Below are 26,873 nucleotides of genomic sequence, written 5' to 3'. Positions count from 1 at the left end.
AAAAAACCCTGTAAATGTATCAAAGAAGTATTAAAACACATTTACCAGTAATGTAGCACAAGACCTCTAACTGGCTTGAAAGATCACATTCTTTCAAGCAACGTATAGCTTTCACAAGGACTTCTGTAACAGTAACCAGTGAAAACCGTTTAAACTATTTTTCAATTATCATCTCCCTCTTTCATTTGTTCGGTATTTTGATCATGCACAACAAAGAAACAATTTTTAAGGAAAGAATGTATAATTTTCAAAAGGCATTTAATCTTAATTCCCTCAGCCAAAGGAGGTGTGACAACCAACGCACGTAAAATTAACCTTAATCCGCCAACGAAAACACGCAAAATGTCTCCTAACAATTCCCCTCCTCCTTAAAACAACAACCGTACACATAAATATGGTATTGACCTCCACCTCCACTGAGAGTAGCTGATTAATAAACAGAATAGTTAAATTTGGAGATCAAGGTGCAACACCCCATCTCCGAAACCTCCCCGAATAACATCATCAAAGTAGAACTGAACATTAATTTTGCTAAAGCAAGAATCCAACCCCCGGGAGCCTCAGCCCTTAGACAATGGTGGTTACCAGACAGAGCTGCACAGTTGGGTCCAAATGACACATTTCACTAGGCCCTGGACACAACACACACAGGCACAAACACACGCACTCTCTCTCACAAGGGGCCAATTCTAAGGAAGGGGCGTTCAAATCCCACTGGGAGACGGAGGGGCAGCATGGTGGCGTGGGGGTATGCTAGGGGAGGACAAGCGAGAGGGGAGTCGATAGAGCGGAAGGGTAACTGCACCTCACGCGAGGGAGGGGGCTGGAAATGGCCGATGGATTCTATATTTATTTATTTAAAGGTCTTAATTTAACGGGTCCTTCCCAGGGGTTCTGTAACTAAAGCCAAACTGCGCAGCAAACATTATGAGGTCGGGAGAAGAGTCGCCGCTCCCCCTACCCCGTGACTGGGGGGTGGGGGGGGGGCGGGTGAAACAAGTTCCCCGGCCAACACCACCGACCACTCCAACTCCCCCTCTCCCCTCCTCCACAGGAAGGGGGAGGCTAACAGAGAAAAGGGGGAAAAACAAGTTCCCCAGCCAGCCCTAACCACCCGATCACTCCCAGTTGTCCCCCCCATCTTCCATTAGAAACAGGAGACCAAACCGTGGAAGGCAGCCGAAAAAGGAGAGATCCCACCCTTCGCCTTCCTCCCACCCACCAACATACTCCTGCGGGGTCCGTAAGCGAGCTCGAAAAACAGAGGGATGGGTCGGGGGGAGAGGGTGTCGAGCCCCCGAAACCAAACAAAGCGCGGCCTGAGCTAAGAGCCCAGGCGAGTCGGGAAGCCGCGGCTTTTCCTGCCGGCCGGGGCCCGGGCTGAGCTGACACTGCGGCACCGGGGGACCCGCCTCCGCTCTGCCTCCCTTCTCCCACCCCCCAGGCGCACAAGCCGCCCCCGCCCGCCCCGGCCTCCCTCCCCGCGGGTCCCGCCGGCCGGGCGCCCGAGCCGGCGGGCGGCGGGGAAGGAGCGCGGCCTTACCCCGCTCGCCGGCGTTGTTCCGCTCCTGGGGCAGCGGCGGAGGCGGCGGTGGCGGCGGCGGAGGCTGTTGCTGCTGCTGCTGCGGCGGCGGCGGAGGCTGCTGCTGCGGCGGCTGCTGCTGGGGCGGCTGCGGCGGCGGCTGCTGCGGGGGCTGCTGCTGCTGTTGCTGCACCGGGCGCGGCCGCGACACTCGCCTGGGTCTCCGGTTGGCGGCTCGGACGGAGTTCATTTGCCGGGCTGAGGTGGCGGCGTTGGCGGAGGGACACACACACACACACACACACACACACACACACACGCACACGCACCGCGAGCTCCGGGGCGGGAGAAGGGGGTGGGGAGAGGGGGGAGGAAGGAAAGGGGGCGAGGGGAAGGGGAGATGGTAAGGGCGGAGGGGCGAGCGGGACCCCGAGTCAAGAGAAAGGCCCGCGGAGACAGACAGAGACCGAGCGAGGCCAGGCGGGCGGGCCTGACGCACGGGCAAGGCCGAGGCCGCCGGGCGGGGCGGCCGCGAGGGACGGAGACAGAAAGACGGGCAGAGCGAGAGAAAGAAAGGGCGTCCGCCCGCCTGGGGATCCTGAGGCGAAGCGCGGCGTCGGCGGCTGAGGACACAGACCCTGGTCCCGCCGACTCCCGAGCGGCGTCTCCGGCGGCGGGGGGAGTGGGCGGGCGGGTGAGGAAGGGAGAAGGAGGAGAAGAGAGGGAGAGAAGGGAGGGAGGGAGCAGGGGGCGCCTGGCTCTTTTTTTTTTTTTCTCTTCCTCCCCCCCACACCCCCTGAAAGAGATTTCTGAGAGGAATTTTTTCTCTCTTTCTTCGGCCTCTTCTCTCTCCTCCCCCCCTTCTCTCCTCGGCGAAGGGGAAATGAGTGTGAAGGGAGGAGATAGGGGGAAAAAGAGGCGTCGTCGTTCCTCCTCCTTAAAGGAGCCTTTCCTCCTCCTCCTCCTCAGCCCCGTCGCCGCTGCTTCTGCTGCTGCTCCGTGGCAGGAGGAGCCATTGACACCGCCGGAGCCACCACTCGCCCAGTCGGTCCCTCCCCGCCGCGGGGCTGGCCAGGGGCGCGGGGGAGGGCCGTGGAGCGGCGGGGGGAGGGGCAAATGGGCGGGGAAGAAGAGGGGCGGGGATTCCGGCCAAGGAGCCAACGGGAGGCGCTCATACAACCTTTGGGCCAATGGGACCTCTGCTCTTATCGCCAAGTCCCTTCCTTCAACGCCCTGTTTCCTCTCTCGGGTTTCCTCCCTCCCCCGCTAAGGAGGTGGGGGAAGGAGGAGAGGGGGAGTGTGGTGGGGCGGGTGATAATGGGGAGGTATCAGGGCATATAATAGAGCGGGGGGTGGATGAAGAGAGCGCTAGTGCGTAGCGACGATTCTAGGAGAGGAGGTGCTCGGAGGAAAGGGCGGGGGCTGCTGATGTAATGGGGAGAAGTGATTAATCCTTCGGTTCGCCGTTTCAACCTCTCCCCGCTCCCGCCCCCATCCGATTTTTTAAGCGGAAAAGTAGAGCGAGGTAGCCAATCTTTGATAACTGGGGTTTTTTTGTGGTAGGTAGGTTCAAACTCTGAGCTGTAGGGAGCGCTAGAGATTCTGTACCCTTTAGTTCAGCTGAGGGTATTTGCTAAACCTTGAAGATCCACTTTACCGAGCTTTGAGCTCGGGAACCGAAGTTAGAAGTCGGTTCCTACTTGTAGTCTAAAAGGAGTCATCTAAATCTTGAAAAGATTGTGATCAATAGGGAATAGACCTTTGGTCAGTTTACTTATTGAAGACGCGGACTCTATAAAGTTTGGGGAAATAATAGGTGAGAAAAGAGAAGTAAATGTGTTGAGGTGGTGATTGTTTATGTGATAAACGTTTTAATTTTTTAATTTTATTTTTTTTTTAGATCTCAGAAACTCAGAAGAAAAGAAAAGCCCCAAGGGGAATTATCTTTTGTGTCTGTATCTGGTCCCCTCGAGATAATCTCTCCCCAGGGAAAACGTGTTTTAATTCCCTCGCTGCTGTTGTGATGACTGAAAAAGTATCCTTTCTCGGTTCTTTGGCTCTCTTTTGTTTATCACCTTATGGAAATGGTAAAACTAGCAATTTACCTGATTTTCGATCTTAGGTGATTTCTTTCTTATTTCAGTTTGACCAGGTGCTCTATCTTAGGTTTGAGATGGATGACTAAGTGGTTACAAAGTACAATAAGAGAAGCAGGGGTAAGAGCCGGGTAGTGTGTGTTTTGGGAGCGGAGAGGAACAGTGAGAACCACTGTTGTGTCGGGTGTTTGAGTCTCTGACTTGATGTATGCCTCTGGGCAAAATACTTTACGTTTCTAGCTTTCAGGGTTCCCTCCCTTTCAATAAGAATTTACTTTGAATTACATAATACTGTTTTTAATTTTAAAACATTCTCTGATTTTGGGATGAGCTCTCTTTGGTCCTGACAATGGAGAAACTTAGATCTAAGTTTCCTTCTCAAGAAAAATATCGAGGAGGGAGGCTTACAATGAAGAACTGCAAATGTTTATGGTGGTTAGCAAGGTACAAATGGGTACAGTTTTATATTTGGTTCAAATAAATGTAGCAGGAAAAAAGGAAAACTACACGCTATTGTACATATTATAAGTGGATCCATAACTCTTTATTTTTTCTAAAACTTTACTTTTTTCCAGCATGCATTTATTGGTTTCTTCTGTGTATGTATTGCTATGTAAGGTGCTATGGGAGATAGCAAAAAATAAAATAAATTGCAAAATATGGGACATAGTTTGTATTTTTTTTATGGTAGTTGATTTAGTTAATTCAGATGTACAGAGAAAACATAGCTTATTCTCTGTAGCTTATCCTTCTTGAGTCCCCATTTTATCCCTTTTCTTTTATAGGTAAGTACTGAATCTTACAGATTTCCCCACTTCCCTGTCATCCAAGATACACATGGGAGTTGAGGGATTTTGTGTAAAGTGTACATAGACGGAATGTCGCATCTTCAATATCCTAGATTTCCAAGTTGTAATTAATAAACTTGGAATGATAGTTCTCTGGCCATGTGGCAGTAAGATGCCTTATTTTAACAAAACCAGTATATTATGATAATTTTCTGATAGGTGGAAGTAAAATGCCTTGATAGTGCTTTTTTCTAATTCACACAGTAACTAGTGGGCTGGTAGAAGCCTGTGGTATGGGAAGGTCAGCAGGACATCAAGGGAAAGCCCTGAGCCACGCATGCCAGTCCTTGTGTTGTCCTTTACTTGTGGAGCGTCTGGTGTAGTCCGAAAGCAGAACTGCTAGCCTCAGAGATGGAACTGCTCCCTGTGTCCTTTCGAGAAGTTGTGCTGCTTCCGCACTGAACCATATGCCTTATACACTGCAACTTCTGTCCTGACCCCAGGCCTCCACAGGTCCACTGATTCTCATGATGCCATTCCATCTTCTCACTGAAACGTGAGAACTTCTGGTTTCCCAGAATATCCCACTTAGGCCTTGATGAGCCAGAAACTTTGCTTCAAGCTCATCTACTGAGCCACCTCCCTTCACCAATGTTGCATTTTTCTCCCTATGTCATGTGGAACATGCCATTAAGCTGAAAGCAGAGATCCTAGCAGACTCAGCCTCTCACAGGCATGCCCAAAGAAGCAAACCATTATCCCCATTTTTCTTGGATTTCCCCATATCTCTGAATATTTCAACTATATACTTCCAACTCTAGTTTCCACATTGAGAAGGGACAGGAAGTAAGCACACTGAGTCTGATTACCTCTTTCTGTCCCCCTTTCTTCTTTCCATGATCGCTTAGGGCTATAAGAGATGGATTTTTCTAACACGACATTGTAAAATACATATTTTAATTAAAAAGTTTTTTAAAAGAGATTATTTTTATTCTTGTGACAAGAGCTTTCGTCATGTACCACATCCTCTTCATTTTTTGTTATGACTTCTACTGTGCTCCCTTTTTTGGAGCCATGATGGCGGATGGGATGCAGGAAAGCGTTCCATTAACAATAATGGAATATCTACTGGGAGATATTAAAAAATATTATCCTATCATATCTCTGGCTCCTACATATTTTTAGTTTATCTTACAAAAGCATTAAACGTTAGAGACTTCTTTGTGTAAAAGTGTTTAAAGCCATCTTAAGTTAAAACTTGGGAGTTGTTAGAATAGGCCTTGGAGATCATTTAATTCTCATGTTTGTATTTGCTATATATGGAAACTAAAATTCAAAGAAATGAGGCGACAGAAGCAAATCCCATAACTACTTAGTAGCAAAGTTAATGCCTGACAATCCAGTGCCCTTTCTGTTCACAGATATTATAGACTTTTAATTCTTCCAGTGAAACACAATATATTCCAAATGGTCTTAGCCATCGCTAGGTCCACCTGTGTTAGCAGATAATCCGGTCAGTTAGCTGCCATAGGAGGTATATGTGAGAGAAAACAGCAGAAAAACATAAAGGAGATTTTTATTTGGGGGGTGGGGGGGGGGTGGGTAGCAGTCTTCCAAATTATTTCAATATACACTTACCATAATTTCAGAGGACTGAGTTCCCTCAGGTTTGCTCGCTCTTCAAGAATATTTGTTTCTCTCAACTAATTACTGGTGCTTAACAGGTTTGTGTACTTAAAATTATTTGTTTATAAAACATCACAATAGGAGTGTGGAAAAAATAAGCCCTTTAATCATTTTAATACCTGGCAGGTGATATTTACTGTGATTTTTAAATGATAATTTTTACCATTTCAAAGATTCAGCTTCCCCTTTCCTTGTCATTCCATCATCTAGTCTTAAGCCGTCAGTACTCAAGTCAGTTATATAAGACACCTGAAAGCTGCTCATCCCTTTTATGTCATTTAGGAAATTAGTTTGATCTGAATATGGTTTTCCTGAAGGAATAACCAGCTCTGTTTAAAATATCCTTGTTAGAGTATGAATGACTTATCTCACTAAGCTGCAAAAAGTCATTCTTTAGTACATGCTCAGATAATATTTTATCAATTAGTAAGTGAAAATTAACTTGGAACTAAGAATTTAAATTCAGTGTATATGTGGGAAAACCTGGTAAGCATGCAATCAAATGATCCTCATAACAGAGGTTATCTGTAAAAAAAATTATAGAATCTAACTTTAATACCTTTCCCTGTGGAATAATAGAGACATAGCGCTATCAAAAGAAATTATGTTCAAGATTTAGGATGGGCTGTGATAGACCACTGTAAATCTTTTTATTTTTTTTGCTTTTAAAAGGAGAACCCAATTTTGAAGTATTGAGAAAAGACTAGGCCAAACAATAAAACGGTGTTATATTATGGAAGGACTGGTAGATGACTGAACTGTGGGCAGATGTAAATGAAAGACGGTGACAGAGCTCTGCTACCTGCTGGCTCTCTGACCTTGGCCAAGTTACTTCACCTCTCTATGCTTCAGTTTCTATGTCAGTAATATGGGAGTGATAATAGTCCTCATTTCATGGGATTGTTGTGACGATTATAAAATGCTGAGAAGAGTGCTCAGTATGCAGTAGGAGCTCGATAAACTATTAGCCATTATTGTCACTGCTGTTGATACTGATGTTATTTCATGCATTCCTTGATGAGTTTCAAGATTACACAGACATTATATGTAGGGAAGCAGGTATGGCTTGGAGAAGGCAATGGCACCCCACTCCAGTACTCTTGCCTGGCAAATCCCATGGACGGAGGAGCCTGGTAGGCTGCAGTCCATGGCGTCGCTAAGAGTCAGACATGACTGAGCGACTTCACTTTCACTTTTCACTTTCATGCACTGGAGAAGGAAATGGCAACCCACTCCAGTGTTCTTGCCTGGAGAATCCCTGGGGCGGCAGAGCCTGGTGGGCTTCCATCTATGGGGTCACACAGAGTCGGACACGACTGACGCTACTTAGCAGCAGCAGCAGTCATGGCTCTTGTTATAAGGAAATATGACTAGAAAATGGTATTAGGGAAATATTTTAAAAGAACAAGGAAGACAACACCAAAAGGAAAGAGGCAAAGCAACAATCAGTAGAGATCAGGCATGGGTTGAAACTGACGTCAGGAGACCTATTTAGGCTGTTTCCACTCAAGCAGTGTTTGGACTGAGGATCTTGTGGCAGATGCAGAATATTCTTTCACTATGGGAGCCTCTGAAGAGGCAGTTTATGGAATATGTCAGGAAACAAATGCATGGACCTAGAAAGAGGGAGGAAGGGAAGTGGGAGGGGAAGGAAAAAAAAGACTGCAGCTGGCGTTTTATCTGTGTTATTGAAAAATTGGACTCATTTAAGTGGTATGTTGGGCTTCCCTTGTGGCCCAGCTGGTTAAGAATCGACCTGCAATGTGGGAGACCTGGGTTCGATCCCTGGGTTGGGAAGATTCCCCTGGAGAAGGGAAAGGCTACCCACTCCAGTATTCTGGCCTAGATAATTCCATAGACTCTATAGTCCATGGGGTCGCAAAGGGTTGGACACAAATGAGCGACTTTAACTTTCACTTAGTATGTTAAAATTTAAAAATTCACTTAGGCCTCCCTGAAAGGAGTAGGAATTATGGAAAGAAATGGAACATAGGTGGAAATAGAAATAGCAGTAAGTAATACAACCTAGATAGTATATTCAAAAGCAGAGACATTACTTTGCCGACTAAGGTCCATCTAGTCAAGGCTCTGGTTTTCCCTGTGGTCATGTATGGATGTGAGAGTTGGACTGTGAAGAAGGCTGAGGGCCGAAGAATTGATGTGTTTGAACTGTGGTGTTGAAGAAGACTCTTGAGAGTCCCTTGGACTGCAAGGAGATCCAACCAGTCCATTCTGAAGGAGATCAACCCTGGGATTTCTTTGGAGGGAATGATGCTGAAGCTGAAGCTCCAGTACTTTGGACACCTCATGCAAAGAATTGACTCATTGGAAAAGACTCTGATGCTGGGAGAAATTGAGGGCAGGAGGAGAAGGGGACGACCCAGGATGAAATGGCTGGATGGCATCATGGACTCGATGGATGTGAGTCTGAGTGAACTCCGGGAGATGGTGATGGACAGGGAGGCCTGGTGAGCTGCGATTCATGGGGTTGCAAAGAGTCGGACACGACTGAGGGACTGAACTGAACTGAACTGAACTGAATACATGATGTAGCACAAGTTACTCAAGGACTAGAGAATTTGAAACATGAAGATGGTTGTAGAGGAGCATGTACCAGAGGATATATGAGAGCCTCTATGATCCTGAGATTATGGCCTCTACAAGCATCCATAGAAGCTTCAGATTCAGGAATTTGTTGAGAGTGATCCAGCTAAGACACATTTCAGGAAAGAAGATCTTGGAAGCAAGGTTAATAGACCTAAGGAGTTCTAGAGCAGGGTATAGTGGTAGCAGCTGTGTCATAAAGTTTAAAATTATTTGAGATCCTACTGGAGATAGACAAATACCCAGAGAAGATCTGCTATAAGGCTATAAGCGTGGATTATAGGGTTGTCTATTATTAAATGTGTAGTGCTGCATTCACCATGGAAAGGGAAGCCATGTCACTCAACTGAGACCAGGCTCAATTTAACGTGGGCTTCCAGGCCAGAAGTACCAGACTCCAAGGGAAATGGAAATAGAAGTGTTCAAAACATGGGAAGGATCTCAAGAGACATAAGGAAGATTTGGGTGTGATCTAGTAGACATTGAAGATGCTGCCACTGTAAACCTCCTCATGGATCTGTACCCAGTTGGGCCCTGTGCCCACTCTTGAGTTAATCTCTGGCAAGCATGAGAGGATTACTCTTAGGCCAATCAGAATTTCCCCTGAAGCTTCAGAGGTGGTCAGCTGGATGGAGGAGATGTGGATACCTTTTTGGAAGCAGGAGAAAGACACTATGTAGAAAGTCAGCTCTGACCTTATTAAAAGCAATTAAGTTCTATGTCACAGTTAACCTCCTGATGGGAAATGTATCCGAGCTGAATTTAAATTCACATATAGTAGTTGGAAAACTGACATGTTCTAATAGGCATCTTGGCATGGCAAAAAACAGAATGATATTCTCCATTTATTGTTGCCTTTTTCATTATTCCCCTTCTCCCAGATAATTCTTAGTCTGCCGCAGTCTCTGATAGGCAACAGCAACACGGATCTATATACTGGGTTCTAGGAATATTTTGTTTGCAAGATATTGTTACTGCCGGAGTCACATTTGCTTTTACATTTATGGGATACAACAGTTTCAGGTGGATTACTTCAGTTTTGATGTTACTGAAGGTGCTACACCCATGTAATGGAAGAAGGCTCAGGGTGCAGTGGCTGCTGAAGGAACCCAAATTCCAAGGCATTTGAGCGAGAATCTTCTGACAGAGACTGAAAAGATCTGGAGACCAGAGAGAAGAGTAGTCAAACTTTATGGTCTTCTGAATTTAACTTACTATAGGAAGAGTAGTTCATTTTGGACTTGAATTTCTGTAGTAATTTAATAATGGCGAGTAAGTAAGTAAGTAAGTAAAGTCACTCAGTCGTGTCTGACTCTTTGTGACCCTGTGGACTGCAGCCCACCAGGCTCCTCAGTCCATGGGATTCTCCAGGCAAGAATACTGGAGTGGGTTGCCATTTCCTTCTCCAGGGGATCTTCCCAACCTAGGGATCGAACCTGGTTCTCCCGCATTGGAGGCAGATGCTTTAACCTCTGAGCAACCATTCTTTGTTGTTTTATTTGGACTCGTAAGAGTAATCTCTGTTGACCAGTTTGGGGCAATATTATTAGTCATAGTTTCAGATGAGAAATAAACTAGGGAGTGAATATTTAGTCTAGGGTGCAGAACAGTCTTGAAGTTAAATTAATTAATGACCTGTTTTAATTCATTTTAGGAGGACTAATTTAACTGTGCATTTCATTGGCCCCAGGAAGTTACAGTGAGGAGAAGTGGTAATAACTGAGGGAGCTGCTGGTCTGTCCTAGTTGGACAATCCTGACTGAACAGAGGTTTGATTATTAAGGCCTGTTGTTAAATAGAGAATAATGGGGTATGTGGGATGTTGGTCAGTATCTCCCCTTGCATTTCTGCCGGAGCTCATGAAGGAGGAATCGTCCATCTAAGCTTCTGTCTCAATCTACCCTCCTATTAGATGTTCTATATGGAAGAAGTGACTAGTCTGGTCAGAGACTGGGGACACTTTCTAGAGGAAAGAAAGGTGACATTGAAAGATGCTTTCCTTCTGTATAACTCCTAATGCCTGCTTTTTCATAAGCGAAAGCCAAGGAGAAAAGGAAAGATATAAGCATCTGAATGCAGAGTTCCAGAGAATAGCAAGAAGAGATAAGAAAGCCTTCTTCAGTGATCAATGCAAAGAAATAGAGGAAAACAACAGAATGGGAGAGACTAGAGATCTCGTCAAGAAAATTAGAGATACCAAGGGAACATTTCATGCAAAGATGGGCTCGATAAAGGACAGAAATGGTATGGACCTAACAGAAGCAGAAGATATTAAGAAGAGGTGGCAAGAATACACAGAAGAACTGTACAAAAAAGATCTTCATGACCTGGATAATCATCTAGGGTGTGATCACTCACCTAGAGCCAGACATCCTGGAATGTGAAGTCAAGTGGGCCTTAGAAAGCATCACTACAAACATAGCCAGTGGAGGTGATGGAATTCCTGAAAGATGATGCTGTGAAAATGCTGCACTCAATATGCCAGCAAATTTGGAAAACTCAGCAGTGGCCACAGGACTGGAAAAGATCAGTTTTCATTCCAATCTCAAAGAAAGGCAATGCCAAAGAATGCTCAAACTACTGCACAATTGCACTCATCTCACATGCTAGTAAAGTAATGCTCAAAATTCTCCAAGCCAGGCTTCAGCAGTACATGAACCGTGAACTCCCTGATGTTCAAGCTGGTTTTAGAAAAGGCAGAGGAACCAGAGATCAAATTGCCAACATCCGCTGGATCATCGAAAAAGCAAGAGATTTCCCAGAAAAACATCTATTTCTGCTTTATTGACTACACCAAAGCCTTTGACTGTGTGGATCACAATAAACTGTGGAAAATTCTGAAAGAGATGAGAATACCAGACCACCTAACCTGCCTCTTGAGATATCTGTATGCAGGTCAGGAAGCAACAGTTAGAACTGGACATGGAACAACAGACTGGTTCCAAATAGGAAAAGGAGTATGTCAAGGCTGTATATTGTCACCCTGCTTATTTAACTTCTGTGCAGAGTACATCATGAGAAATGCTGGACTGGAAGAAGCACAAGCTGGAATCAAGATTGCCGGGAGAAATATCAATAATCTCAGATATGCAGATGACACCACCCTTATGGCAGAAAGTGAAGAGGAACTAAAAAGCCTCTTGATGAAAGTGAAAGAGGAGAGTGAAAAAGTTGTCTTAAAGCTTAACATTCAGAAAACAAAGATCATGGCATCCAGTCCCGTCACTTTATAGGAAATAGATGGAGAAACAGTGGAAACAGTGTCAGACTTTATTTTGGGGGGCTCCAAAATCACTGCAGATGATGATTGCAGCCATGAAATTAAAAGATGCTTACTCCTTGGAAGAAAAGTTATCACCAAGCTAGACAGCATATTCAAAAGCAGAGACATTACTTTGTCGACTAAGGTCCGTCCAGTCAAGGCTATGGTTTTTCCAGTAGTCATGTGTGGATGTGAGAGTTGGACTGTGAAGAAGGCTGAGCGCTGAAGAATTGATGCTTTTCAACTGTGGTGTTGGAGAAGACTCTTGAGAGTCCCTTGGACTGCAAGGAGATCAACCCTGGGATTTCTTTGGAAGGAATGATGCTAAAGCTGAAACTCCAGTACTTTGGACACCTCATGCGAAGAGTTAACTCATTGGAAAAGACTTTGATGCTGGTGGGGGTTGGGGGCAGGAGAAGAAGGGGACGAACAAGGATGAGATGGCTGGATGGCATCAGTGACTCGATGAACGCAAGTCTGAGTGAACTCCGGGAGTTGGTGATGGACAGGGAGACTTGGAGTGCTGGGATTCATGCAGTCGCCAAGAGTCGGACACGACTGAGCAACTGAACTGAACTGAACTGAACCACAGGAGCAGCAGGCTGTTGTACACATATTCTCTCCAGTGTTAGTCACTTGGTCATGTCCGACTCTTTGTGACCCCATGGACTGTAGCCTGCCAGGCTCTTCTGTCCATGGAATTCTCCAGGTAAGAATACTGGAATGGGTTGCCATTCCCTTTTCCAGGGGCTCTTCCTGACCCAGGGATCAAACCCAGGACTTCTAAACCTAGGCAGATTCCGAGCTACTAGAGAAGCCATTGGAGAAGGCAATGGCAACCCACTCCAGTGTTCTTGCCTGGAGAATCCCAGGGACAGCGCAACCTGGTGGGCTGCCGTCTTTGGGGTCACACAGAGTTGGACACGACTGAAGCGAGTTAGCAGCAGCAGCAGGGAAGCCATGTTGTAAGCAAATCAAGAGGTGGGGTGGGAGTGGAGGAGTGAAGGTGGACTTCTGTCCTCAGGAGGCCTGATCCTCCTCCTTTCCCCACTTGATTCCCGAGTTCATGGGTCTGACAGTCCAGTGTCATCCTGGCACCTGGTCAAATATGTGGACTTCTGCAGCTTGGCTATTAATACCTAAGAACTTGAGTCTTTTTCTTACCCTCACTCTTACTCTTCTCTCTTCTGGCACACTTGAGGAAGTCACAGAACTTAGATTTGGGATTGGAAAAGCCAGAGGCCTCACTTAGGTCTCTTGGCCTCCACCCAACCTTGACTCAAGCTTTAAGCTGGACATTTCCTGCTTACTAATGAAATCATTCTGGGGTTCTCACTGGGACAGAATGTAAGTATGCCTACTCCCTCAGGTAAGCCAGCCAGAAGAAGAAGTTGGGGGAGGGTTTGAGTTTGGAATTCTACCCCAAATTTCTAATACAATTTTTTGGGACAGATGATTATTTTCTACATTTTAAAACCATGGAGGGACTTTCCTGGTCTAGGGGCTAAGATTCCGTACTCCCAAAGCAGAGGGCTCAGGTTCAATCCCTGGTCAGGGAACTAGATCCCGAATGCCACAACTATTAGTTCACATACTGCAACTGAAGATCTTGCATGCTACAACTTATTTCCTGCAGCCAAATAAATAAATAAATTAAGCCATGGACATGTCTTACTGGAGGTTGTGGTTGTTGGGCTCAGAAATTCCCAAAAGAAAAATGAAGAAAGAATAAGAATTTCAGAAAATTTAGAACTGTTTTTGTGACATATAAACTATATATATATATCTGTGTGTGTGTATATATATATATATATATATATATATATATATATAAAACTTGTAACTATATTTTGAACAAGATTTTTGTGGCTGTAATTTAACTCTATGCTGCTGTTCAAGTTATAAGTGGTACAAAAAATGTAAAATGAAGATAATTCCAAATAAGTGGAAATATTGTTATATTCAGTGCATGTAATAAATTCTTTATTTTAACCATAAAGAGCTATACATTTTATATTAATAGAAAATGAATTTTTCTCTGCCCTCAGCTATTTAAAGAATATTGGCTTGAAGGAGTGCCAGATTACTCCTCTTCCCAGGGCTCCCATGTGACTTGAGCCAGTCCTTTCTCAGTCTTTCCCTCTATCATGTGTCTGATGTTGCTTAGCTTGTGCCACCTACTGCTCAACTCTCAAACTCCATGGCTCTTTCTGAAAAGATTAGTAATTATAAGGGATGATGGAGGTGGAGAGGTAGACAAGGGTAAAAACTGAAAAGATAAGGAAACCCAGCACACACCTATGAGAATGACCAAAATGCAGAACACTGTCAATACCAAATACTCGGGAGCATATGGAGCATCAGGAGCTTTTATTCATTGCTGATGGGAATGCAAATGGGTACAGCTTCCTTGAAAGACTATGGCAGTTGATCTTCCGTGGTGTCTCAGACAGTAAAGAATCTGCCTGCAATGCAGGGGACCCAGGCCTGGGTCAGGAAGATACCCTGGAGAAGGGAATGGCAACCTTCTCCAGTATTCCTGCCTGGAGAATTTCATGGACAGAGGAGCCTGGTGGTCTGTCGTCCTTGGGGTCACAAAAGAGTCAACACAACTAAGTGACTAACACTTTCACTTTGGCAATTTCTTACAAAACTAACTATATTCTTACTATATAAGAGTGTGATCCAGCAATCACACTCTTCAGCATCTACCCAAGGGAACTGAAAACTTACCTCCACACAAAAACCTGCACACAGATGTTTATAGCATCTTTACTCATAATTGACAACACTTGGAAGCAATCAAGATATCCTTAAGTAGATGAGTGCATAAATAAACTGTGGTATATCCAGGTAATGTGTGTGTGTGTGTGTTCTCAGTTGTGCCTGACTCTTTGTGACCCCATGGACTGTAGCCCACCAGGCTCTTCTGTCCATGGAATTTTTCAGACAAGAATACTGGAGTGTGTTGCCATTTCCTTCTCCAGGTGATCTTCCTGGCCCAGGGATTGAACTCACATCTGTGTCTCCTGCATTGGTAGGTGAATTCTTTACCACTGTGCCACCTGGGAAGCCCAGTGGAATATCAGTCAGCACTAAAAAGAAATGAGCTATCAAGTTGTGAAAAGACATAGAGGAACAATCAGTTCAGTTCAGTTCAGTTCACTCGCTCAGTTGTGTCCGACTCTTTGTGACCCCATAGACTGCAGCATGCCAGTCTTCCCTGTCCATTACCAACTCCCGGAGCTTACTCACGCTCATGTCCATTGAGTTGGTGATGCCATCCAACTATCTCATCCTCTGTCATCCCCTTCTCCTCCCGCCTTCAATCTTTCCCAGCATTTCTGTCAGATGAGTCAGTTCTTCACATCAGATGGCCAAAGTATTGGATTTTCAGCTTCAGCATCAGTCCTTCCAATGAATATTCAGGACTGATTTCCTTTAGGATGGACTGGTTGGATCTCCTTGCAGCCCAGGGGACTCTTAAGAGTGTTCACTAACACCACAGTTCAAAACCATCAATTCTTCCATGCTCGGGTTTCTTTATGGTCCAGCTCTCACATCCATACGGGACTACTGGAAAAACCATAGCCTTGACTAGACGGACCTTTGTTGGCACCTTAAATGTACATTACTATATGAAAAAAGCTAATATGAAAAGGCTACACACTTGTATGATTGCAACGTTATGGCATTTCTGGGAAAGTTACAACTGTGGTGATGGTAAGAAAATTAGTGGTTGCCAGGGGTTAGGGAGGAGGAGGGGATGAATAGGCAGAGCACAGATGATTTTCAGGGCAGTGAAACTACTCAGTATGTATATGGATTCATGTTATTATACATTTGTCTGAACACATAGGATGTACAACACCAAGTTCAGTTAGTTCAGTTCAGTCGCTCAGTCATGTCCGATTCTTTGCAACCCCATGAATTGCAGCACGCCAGGCCTCCCTGTCCATCACCAACTCCCAGAGTTCACTCAGACTCACGTCCATCGAGTCAGTGATACCATCCAGCCATCTCATCCTCTGTCGTTCCCTTCTCCTCCTGCCCCCAGTCCCTCCCAACATCAGAGTCTTTTCCAATGAGTCAACTCTTCACATAAGGTGGCCAAAGTACTGGAGTTTCAGCATCATTCCTTCCAAAGAAATCCCAGGGCTGATCTCCTTCAGAATGGACTGGTTGGATCTCCTTGCAGTCCAAGGGACTCTCAAGAGTCTTCTCCAACACCACAGCATCAATTCTTCGGAGTTCAGCCTTCTTCACAGTCCAACTCTCACATCCATACATGACTTCTGGAAAAACCATAGCCTTGACTAGATGGACCTTAGTCGGCAAAGTAATGTCTCTGCTTTTGAATATGCTATCTAGGTTGGTCATAACTTTTCTTCCAAGGAGTAAGCGTCTTTTAATTTCATGGCTGCAATCACCATCTGCACTGATTTTGGAGCCCCCCCAAAATAAAGTCTGACACTATTTCCACTGTTTCCCTGTCTATTTCCCATGAAGTGATGGGACTGGATGCCATGATCTTCATTTTCTGAATGTTGAGCTTTAAGCCAACTTTTTCACTCTCCTCTTTCACTTTCATGTAAACTATGGACTTCGGGTGATAATAATGTGTCAATGGAGGTTCATCACCTGTAACAAATGTACCACTCTAATGGGGTGGGGGCGGAGATACATGTGTGAAGATAGGGGTAATGAGAAATATGTATACTCCCTGCTCAATTAACTTGCTCTAAAGAAATAAATCCACTAGAAAAAAAATACAAAGCAAACTTTTTCTAAAGGAGAAAAAATTCAGTTTTCTGTTTTATTTTACAAAAAAACTATATTGCCAAACAAATTATACATTCATATGATGGACGTTCACTCTCCAAATGCTGCTCTAGAGGGAGAAGAGTGAAGCCTCATGCACGTGTCAACTATGTCAAGTGACGGCTCCGGGGGGTTCCTGCCACTATCTGTTCCAATTAAGTGTGCAGTGAATCATTAATATCAGCATTCAGATTTATTTATAATACAATTGTTGAGAAAATGTTAGTGTTTTTGTTTACTCACAGATGGAGAAGGGGCCTTGATGTGAAGGTCAAGTTCAGTTCAGTCGCTGAGTTGTATCTGACTCTTTGCGACTGCAGCACACCAGGCTTCCCTGTCCATCACCAACTCCTGGAGTTTACTTACACTCATGTCCATTGAGTCGGTGATGCCATCCAACCATCTCATACTCTGTTGTCCCCTTTTCCGCTAGCCTTCAATCTTTCCCAGCATCAGGGTCTTCTCAAATGAGTCAAGTTTAGGGGTATGCAAACATCAGGGAGTCTTACCCAGTCCATTCTCATAACTTCCCCTCTCCCATTTCAAGACAGCCTTGGAACTAGAAATAAACACAGAAACAAAATTAAGGAACTGAGTTTTTGGTATAAGTAAAACCCTCCAAGCTACTGCTTACCTAGGATCACAAATGAAAGGAATCAGACTTTTGAAAACAAACAGATCAACAGATAAAAACACCTTCTAGATTTCTAATAGTTCTAGTTTAAAACCCTTGGTTAAAAAGTAAACAATTAAGAGATACTCATCAAAGGTAGATAGTTTTTATAGCATAGAAGCTTATAATTTTGGGGTGAGGGGTTGGGAACACTGCTTGCAACCTATCTTGTTCTAACAAGAGCTCTTCTGTCATTTCAGACCTCATTTAAAGGGCCAGGCCTCACCACAGGATATATCTCCTTTGTGATACAGATCAATTTTATTCTGTGACTTATTTTAATGAATGCTTAACATAAAATTGGGGGTATTTTTGTTTTAAAGCATAGTTCGATGGCTCAGCGGTACAGAACCTGCCTGCAATGCAGGATACATGAGATGCGGGTTGGATTCCTGGGTCGGGAAGATCCCCTGGGGGAGGAAATGGCAACCCATGCCAGTGTTCTTGCCTGAAAAATCCCATAGACAGAGGAGCCTGGCAGGCTACAGTCCAAAAGGTCACAAAGAGTTGGACATGACTGAGTGACTGAGCATGTCTTACTCGTCTTCAGGTCAAAATCCTTTTGGGAAGTAGGCAGGACACAAGGATTGCGCACCTAAAAAACGAGGGTCTGGTAAACAAATAGACCAGATATTCTTTATCTGATAAGCCATCTTTCAAACCCTACTTGAACCTAAATGTTTTCCCCTATTCCCCATGACTCCAGCCTCTAGTATCCTACCTTTGATGACTTGGATTCTGATCACATTTTGTTCCTTACCTTGTTTTTTGCTTGCTGGATCTGCTTCTCTCTGTATTGTGGACCCTGTGCTGGTAATTTGACCAAGGTTTTGTGTTTTCTTGCTTGATTATTTATTTTGGCACTGTAGTAAAGTAGAAAAAAAATATGAGCTTTGCAATTGGCAGACTTGGGCTTAAATCCTGACTGTACCACTGACTTGTGGTCTGCTTTGGGTGATGCACCTCTCTGAGGATCAGTTTCCTTTTTGGTGAAATGAGGATATAAATGCCCACCTCAAATTATGGTTGTGATTAGAAGTAGAGAGTGGAGATGCTGCACAACACTGTGTCACTGAATTGCACAGTTAACAATTATTAAAGTACAACATTTTATGTTATGTATATTTTACCACAATTTAAAAAAATATGGTTGTGAGAATTAGTCTTTATGGAGCCCCTCATTATAATTCCTGGCACATAGTAGACCTTCAACAAATAGTAGCTGTACAGCATAGAATATTGTATGTTGCAAGTAGCAAAAAACAAAACTCAAACTGCTTTACACAATAAAGGAATTCATGAAATTGGAAGTCGAGAGGTAAGGCTGGCTTTGGGGTTGTCATTAAGGACTGTTTCTCTAGGTCTTCAGTCACTACAGGTTCAGCCATATCCCTAAGGGTTCAGATTTTTTTCCATCCATCTTTCTCTGTCTTCTGCAACTACTGCTTTATCCTAAAACCAGCAACTCTCATGATCACAATATGGCTGCCAACAGTCCTGTAAAGCACATGTTCCCTCATCCACCTTTAGACAGAGTGATTTCCATCAGTCCAGCAAGTATCATGATATTCACTTGTTTAAATCTGAAAGCTATGCATGGAACGATGGAATGTGATGGTTGGCCTGAACTAACCAGGGAATGGGTCCGCTTCTCTGAAGGCACATGGGCTCCATGGGGAGGGATGGGGTTCTCAGATGAAGATCAAGCTGCTGTGGAGGAAAAAAGACAGGGCTGAGACACTGAGCAGGCAACCAGCAAAAGTCCACGCTTGTAGCTATTTTCATTATTATTGACTTCCTGGCCCTTAGCCCCTGGTGCTTGTCCATTTCTTTAAAAATCATTACAAAAAGCAAAAACTAAGAGAGCTCTTATTTGGGATAAGTGTATTCTTTCTAGCAAAGGAAAATCAATATATATAAAACTAAGTTTAATTTAACTGGGTGTTAGGAATCTGGAACACTTGCCAAACAAGCAGCAAAATGCACAGAATGAAAGGGTTTAATAGGAATGAACGTCAGGGATGCAAATCAGGAGGAAACTAAAAAAGGTGGTTACCTGCCAAAATACCAAACCCAGAAGAGTGAGGTTAGTTACTGGAGCCATATTAGAAGCCATGACTTGGGTCAGGACAAAGGGACCCATTAACAAGGGGAGGGGGCATTATCCAAAGCAAAGTTGGCAGAAGAGAAATCTGACTGAAACTTGATTTTGACTGCTGTGCCTAGACCTTTGCAGCTTCTACCTGACGATCTATGAGATTCTTCTTTTTCTTTTTGATCCAACCCCCAAATAATGACTCACCAGTTTCTGCCAGTTTTATTTCTGCACCTTCTGCCAGAAGGTTCTTCCATATTCCTTTGCTGTACTTCATCTGGCTAATTCTCACTCTTTGGTTGAGACTTATTTATTCATTCTAACTAATTAGTTAATTTATCTTCGGCTGTGCTGAGTCTGGTGCTGTGTGCTGGCTTTCTCTGGTGACCAGTGGCGGCTCCTCTAGTTGTGGAACGTGGGCTTCTCATTGCCATGGCTTCTCCGGCTGCAGAGCACAGGCTCTAGAGCTTGGGCTCTGTAGCTGTGGTGCCTGGCCTTAGTTGCTCCCAGTCATGTGGAATCTTCCCAGAAGAGGGATCAAGCTCTCATGTCCCCTGTGTTGGCAGGCAGATTCTTAACCACTGGACCATCAGGGGAGTCCTGGTTGAGACTTTAAATTCCAGTACACCACTGATGTTCTATCCCCTACCCTCAAGACGCACTGCAGGCTGACTTAAATAATCTTTTTTGGTATATACCTATAATCAATACCAGTAACCCGATGATTTGTTTCCTTGTCTGGTCTCAATTCCTGACTATTTCCCCCTCATCACATGAAAGCTTCTGAACAGCAGGAATGTTACCTTAGTTACCTTTGGTTCCAAGACACCCACCACAGTGCCTTACACATAATAGCTCAGTGAATGAAGGAGGCAATTCCTTTGTTTACCATCTGACATCCTCTTACCCAGGGCTTAAGAAATAGAACAATACATACAGATCAAAAATGTTCTCTACTGAGACAGGAGCTAGGAATTAGGAAGATAGAGATATTAAAGATTTTTGTAGTAGGCTGTCCCTTTCAGATTTTGGAACCACTAAAGATAGAATCAAAACTGCCAAGAAGGTCCAGAATGCCTCTTTTCCTGTCTTCCCTCTTCAAACACTAGTCCTATTCCCAAACTGTTAAAGAATACTTATTTCTCCTATTGAGTCACATAGTGTTCACGATTTTTAGTCATTTTTTCCAGTTACAGAATCAGGATGAGATTAGTACATGAAAGTGACCATTATGATAGTTCAGACTTACAAATGCTAGTTATTAACATTTACAGAGTGAAGCAAGCCACCTGAACTAAATACAAGGTGCTCAGTAGGTGTACTGTAAAACTTCATTCCTGGTTACAAACAGCTCATATGACCGTTATGTAGGGAATTTGTTTTCTGTTTAATTTATTTTTCTGTTCTGAAACAGATTCATCTGTTATAGGAGAGGAACCAATTATCGGGTAAACACAGTAACACCTAATGACTATACCCTCTGGTATTTAGTCTCAAAACATTTTGTATTTCTTAATACATAGAATTAAAAAATATTTTAACCTTCCACTATATACATTTAGATTTATAAACATAAGATTAAATATAAATTTAAATGTTTCAGAACATATCTCAAGAAGGCTAACTGAAAGGCACTGCATTGCCTGGTTTAGGTTTTGATAATAAACTAAGGTAAGGAAGTACAGAAGTGAGGGCCACCTTAATCACTTTCTGTAGTTTCCTGGTTATTTGGGATTGTTTGGAAGCAAAACCAGCCGCAGGCAAATTTCCTGATATAATGTGTCTTTAAGGCCAATGCCTGCATGACCCATGATGCTGTCTCTCAAGCCTCTTTCTCTCCGCTCTGGGTGTCCTTTCTGTTAGGTCCTCATCCTCATCCTTATGCCTTTATGACCAGAGCTGAGGGCCACCATGCTGCTTCTACATAATGACCCACATGTACTTCTTTCTCTGGCTCCTGTCGTTCCTCACAGCTTCCCATAAGAATTATAACTTTCTCAATTCTAAAGTGCACTTGAAGAAAACCCTAGTTAAGTGTTTCCTCAATTCCAAGACATACTCCTTGTCCCTCTACCCCCATCTCAATGTTTCTGAAATTTGAGATAATTTTACAGTCTTTCTTTCACTTTTTTTTTTTTCCTCCTAAAAAAGTGCTTACTACATCTTTGGTCAATCCTAAATCAAAAATGTCTTAGAACTGGAGAGATGTCATACGAATGTACCTTACTGGAAAGAAGCTCTTTCATGAGTCAGAAAATGTTGCTCCATGTGGATATTTGAGCTATCATACAGTTAATTCAAAGGGCTTCCCACATGGCGCTAGTGGTAAAGAACCCGCCTGCCAATGCAGGAGACACAAGAGACATGGCTTCAATCACTGAGCACAAATACACGCACAGTTAATTCAAACAGAGGGCTCTAGGGTAGGAAAATATGAAGGTTAGACAAAACAAGTGAATTGTTAGTTGGTTTTGTGGACTAATAAGTGTTGACCATATAATTATCGCCTCACCTAAAAAAGTTTGGGGATTGGATGTAAGGGAAATATGAAACTAAATTCCTTCATGATATAAAAGATAGGGAACCATGTTGATGTTTGACAGAAAACAACAAAATTCTGTAAAGCAATTTTCCTTCAATTAAAAAATAAGAAAAAAGATAGGGGATCTTAAACTGTCTTTCTACACAAGTTGTCCTAAAGCCTAATATTTGTATTAGACAAAAAAAATTAAGGTTATAAGCAGAACTTTCTACAGAATAACTTTGATATGGATGATCAGTTATCTCAAACCATCCCTAAGGTCTTCCCCCAAAAGACTGTAACTTGATCTTACTTATTCTTGCTAAAGAGATGATGGCGGCTTTGGTCACTGGTCTGTGGAGAGGGGCAGAGTGTCAATATAATCAGGAACACCGTGGTTCCAGCTTTGGGTAAAATGTTTTGAGGTATCCTAGTTCTGTTTGTGATGGTTAGCATAATCACACAATTGTTTTTCTAAAATAAACAGGGAAAGACAATTATAAGTTGAAGCAGTATTCCAGTTATCATCATCCAAACAGTGTCAGTTGTCAAAATTAAGAATAAAAGGGAAACTTTGACAGTATGCTTGTCCCTAGCATTTCTAGCACCCAGGACATGAGTACAAGTATCAAGCTAAAAATAAATAAATTAAATACATATGTTCTAGACACCTTCCTTGGCAAAAAAAAATATTTTTAAAGTATAAAGCAATGTTTTTTTATATGACTAAAAGTCAGCTAAATATGATTATCAGCTAAAAAATGATTGCACTTAATATTATATGTTTGCATTTTATGGATGGACTGGTGATGTTTGGATCCTCATCCAAAATAAGATAACATAAGATAAGATAAACATGTAAGTATAAATTCAGTTCAGTTCAGCTCAGTTCAGTCACTCAGTCGTGTCCGACTCTTTGCGACCCCGTGAATCACAGCACGCCAGGCCTCCCTGTCCATCACCAACTCCCAGAGTTCACTCAGACTCACGTCCATCGAGTCAGTGATGCCATCCAGCCATCTCATCCTCGGTCCTCCCCTTCTCCTCCTGCCCCCAATCCCTCCCAGCATCAGAGTCTTTTCCAATGGGTCAACTCTTCACATAAGGTGGCCAAAGTACTGGAGTTTCAGCTTCAGCATCATTTCTTCCAAAGAAATCCCAGGGCTGATCTGCTTCAGAATGGACTGGTTGGATCTCCTTGCAGTCCAAGGGACTCTCAAGAGTCTTCTCCAACACCACAGTTCAAAAGCATCAATTCTTCGGCACTCAGCTTTCTTCACAGTCCAACTCTCACATTCATACATACCACAGGAAAAACCAGAGCCTTGACTAGACGCACCTTTGTTGGCAAAGTAATGTTTCTGCTTTTGAATATGCTATCTAGGTTGGTCATAACTTTTCTTCCAAGGAGTAAGCATCTTTTAATTTCATGGCTGCAGTCACCATCTGCAGTGGTTTTGGAGCCCCCCAAAATAAAGTCTGACACTGTTTCCACTGTTTCCCCATCTATTTCCCATGAAGTGATGGGACTGGATGCCATGATCTTCATTTTCTGAATGTTGAGCTTTAAGCCAACTTTTTTCACTCTCCACTTTTACTTTCATCAAGAGGTTTTTTAGTTCCTCTTCACTTTCTGCCATAAGGGTGGTGTCATCTGAATATCTGAGGTTATTAATATTTCTCCTGGCAGTCTTGATTCCAGCTTGTGATTCTTCCAGCTCAGCGTTTCTCATGATATACTCTGCATATAAGTTAAATAAGCAGGGTGACAATATACAGCCTTGACGTACTCCTTTAATTACCATATACTTATTCTGTGTATTTTATTTTTTCCAGGAAAGTCATTTATTGTAATGTTATATGAAATTTGTGGTCTGTTGACACTAACAGCAAAATAGGTAATTTTTCTTGTATCAATGTATTTAGTTTTTTTCTGTTTAACTTTTTACCATGGGAAAAAACAAATGTTTACAAATGTATATGTAAAGAGTCCCATGTACCTGTCATTCAGCTTCAACAAGTGTTAACTCTTGGTCAGTCTTTGTTTATCTATACTCCTCAACTCTATCCAATTATGTTGAAGCAAATCCTAGACATATCATTTTATTCGTGAATGTATCAATATGAATCCTTAGAAAAAAGGACATCTTAAAAATTAACCTTAATAGTATTTTCATGTGAAGAATAGTCACTTAATATTAGATGTTTTTAAAATTTGGCTCAATAGAATTGGAGAAATTTTATTCTGCTGAGGCAATAGCAGCTGAAATTGTCAATAAAATTTCTAAATCAAAATCTACATTTGGAAATAAACCATGAATTTTACACATTGTGTTCAAACATATTAATGGGGTTGCAATGATAATCATTATCACAGAAGATACTAGAAATTTTTTATTTTATCCTATAAATTCTATCACATGATTTTTTTACCAGTCTTTAAGCAGTATCTTTATCCATAAAGTGTTAAATTCTTCTTTCAAATTTTTTAATGTTGGGATATCATTGAAAAAAAAGAAAAACATGTGTTTCCGTTTGTTCATGTCTATCTTCATAGGAGACTATACTTCATTTAGAGTGTTTTGAAAGTAGTATGTATGTATATATGCATATACATATGCACATATTAATTAAACATATATACTAACACATCTGATTATTATATAGGTGTATATACTTGAATGTGAATGTCTTCATAATCATGTGAACATTTTTATTTCCTGTTCCCTTTTTCTTTTGTCTTATTGGAATGTCGCTTTTGTTGTATGTGTCACATTTAGAATCTATTCAGGAAAATAATTTTCTCTAAAAATTTTTAAAGTATTTTAAAATTATTTAAAAAGTGAAGTAGGCAAACTTAGATCTGTTTGTATGTTTTGTAAATGTTTGCTAACATCATTAATAGCAAGCAACAGTCCGTACCAAATAACTGTGGTTAGCACAAAATAAATAAATTTTTTCACCACAGACCATAATTCCTTATTTATCTGAGAATCTTCTATTGTTTCACTTAACTCTCCTAGTATACTCCTCTCCTGTCTAAATTAACTCTAACTGCTCTGACAGTGTTTAGCTGTGAGGTCAGATTCGCTGTGTTTAATCGAGATGATCCACTTTGGGTCAGATCTAGAAAATATTGTATATAATCTCTGAATCACTTCAAGGAATGTTGCTGCTGTTGTCAGAGATGGGGCCATATTCTCTAGGAACATGTTAATGGATATTTAATAAATTTGTATGCAGGGCCCTCTGAAGTACAGGGATCAGGGCGAGGGCTCCTCTTGCTTTAGTCTAATGTTGACATTGCAGACTAGTAATAAATGTATGTATTAATAATACCTTATAATATGCATGTGTTACATTTTTTGAAGTGCTTTCACATTTATGATTTCTTTTGATCTGCACAATAACCTGTGGACTAGATAGAGCAATTAGTGATGAGAAACAGAGGTCTAGAGAGGTTAAGTGATTTATCTAAAATTACACATCTAATTGGGCTTTCCCGGTGGCTCCACAGTAAAAAAAAAAATCTACCTGCAATGCAGGAGAAGCAGGTTTGATCCCTGGATTGGGAAGATCCCCGGAGAAGGAAATGGCAACCCATTCCAGTATTCTTGCCCAGGAAATCTCATGGACAGAGGGTCCTGGAGGGCTACAGTCCATGGAGTCACAAAAGAGTCAGACACGACTTAGTGACTAAACAACAGCAACACATCTAACTAGTGGCAGAGCTAAGGAGCTGCACTGAGGTCTCCCTACACAGGTCTTCCTGTTGTACTGTGTTTTACCATGCTGCCTCCATAATGTTTCTAAAACAAAGAGAACTGGCAGTTAGGTTACATCACAACATTTTTCACTCCCTAAAACCCTTTGGATTTTAGAAGAGAAAACAAATATGTGATGATGAATGAAAAAAAAAACCTGTATGCTCTTTCATGTCTGATAAGTTCCATGTGGGATCAATATATATTTATTGACCAGTGCTTCAAAAACTAGAGATTTATCTCCTTCCAGGCAAAGGTTCACTTGAGTAATACAGACTAAGGCTTTGAAAAGGTGAGGATCATATTCCTTAACTTACTCAGTTAAGGCACTAAGGACAGCTCTGATAATGTAAGCTTTGGGAATATTTTCTAAGAGCCAGGGATTTCTGGAATCCTACTTCTTAATGCAGTAAACAGCACCCAGAAGTTCAACATGTTAGTATAAAAATGAATGGAAACCTATTAATCATGAAAGCCAGAGTTCCTGATGATTTTCCTGTACAGTTTGTTCAGGACTGCCTTGGTGCTTCTGCCCTCTCTTCATATAGACCCAAGGCTTCAAGTGCTTACTGAAATTCTTTTTTTCTTTTTCCACTTTTTAGCACTTTTGAATTTAGGATGCATCTTACAGTCAATAATATCTTTGATGAAATAGAACATGGTGAACTGTCATGAAGGTTACCTCTGGTGAGTTCTTATTGCTTGCATTCTCTACAATAAGAATGCATTATTTTTTTATAATGAAAACAAATTAAAAAATTTAGACCCCACATTCTATGTGGTTTATACACCCTATCTCTGTTACTTAAAGAATACCAAGGATATAATATCAGTAATGAACATTTCTAAAGTTTTATATTCCTAATGGGTTTTGTAAATCCTTACATATGAGCAGTAGGCTTGATGATACATCTGAGCTACTCCTCACAGCAGCTAGCTGTGGAGGAGTGTATCCACGATGGAAACAGTCCTTGGAGCACGCTGGTACTCATCATATTGTACTGTAATTGTCTGTTTCTTGGTCTTTCTTTTTTCCCATTT

At 42.4% G+C, this 26,873-nt stretch overlaps 1 protein-coding gene and 2 long non-coding RNA genes across 3 annotated transcripts in view; 1 reads left to right on the top strand and 2 right to left on the bottom strand.

Moving 5' to 3' along the window:
* Nucleotides 1-2,604, bottom strand: part of FBXO11 (F-box protein 11) — a 110,448-nt gene extending 107,844 nt beyond the window's left edge. The window contains exon 1 of the mRNA XM_069583378.1: nt 1,544-2,604. Coding sequence (XP_069439479.1) covers nt 1,544-1,772 — 229 coding nt within the window. The 5' untranslated portion in view covers nt 1,773-2,604. The remainder of the gene's footprint in view (nt 1-1,543) is intronic.
* Nucleotides 2,605-2,864: 260 nt separating this feature from the next.
* LOC138436960 (uncharacterized) lies at nt 2,865-13,676 on the top strand. The gene is made up of 3 exons (XR_011255688.1): nt 2,865-3,338; nt 3,423-3,557; nt 13,250-13,676. It is a non-coding gene; the product is annotated as an uncharacterized lncRNA (long non-coding RNA).
* A 3,175-nt stretch (nt 13,677-16,851) lies between these two features.
* LOC138438130 (uncharacterized) overlaps nt 16,852-26,873 on the bottom strand; it is a 41,111-nt gene continuing 31,089 nt past the window's right edge. Inside the window, exons 2-4 of the long non-coding RNA XR_011256265.1 lie at nt 19,086-19,162; nt 18,213-18,315; nt 16,852-17,338 (exon numbers count right to left, since the gene is read on the bottom strand). This is a non-coding gene — a long non-coding RNA (uncharacterized lncRNA). The remainder of the gene's footprint in view (nt 17,339-18,212; nt 18,316-19,085; nt 19,163-26,873) is intronic.

Source organism: Ovis canadensis, chromosome 3 (assembly GCF_042477335.2).
Source record: "Ovis canadensis isolate MfBH-ARS-UI-01 breed Bighorn chromosome 3, ARS-UI_OviCan_v2, whole genome shotgun sequence".
NCBI classification, from domain to species: domain Eukaryota; kingdom Metazoa; phylum Chordata; class Mammalia; order Artiodactyla; family Bovidae; genus Ovis; species Ovis canadensis.
This window is presented reverse-complemented; position numbering and strand designations above follow the sequence as displayed.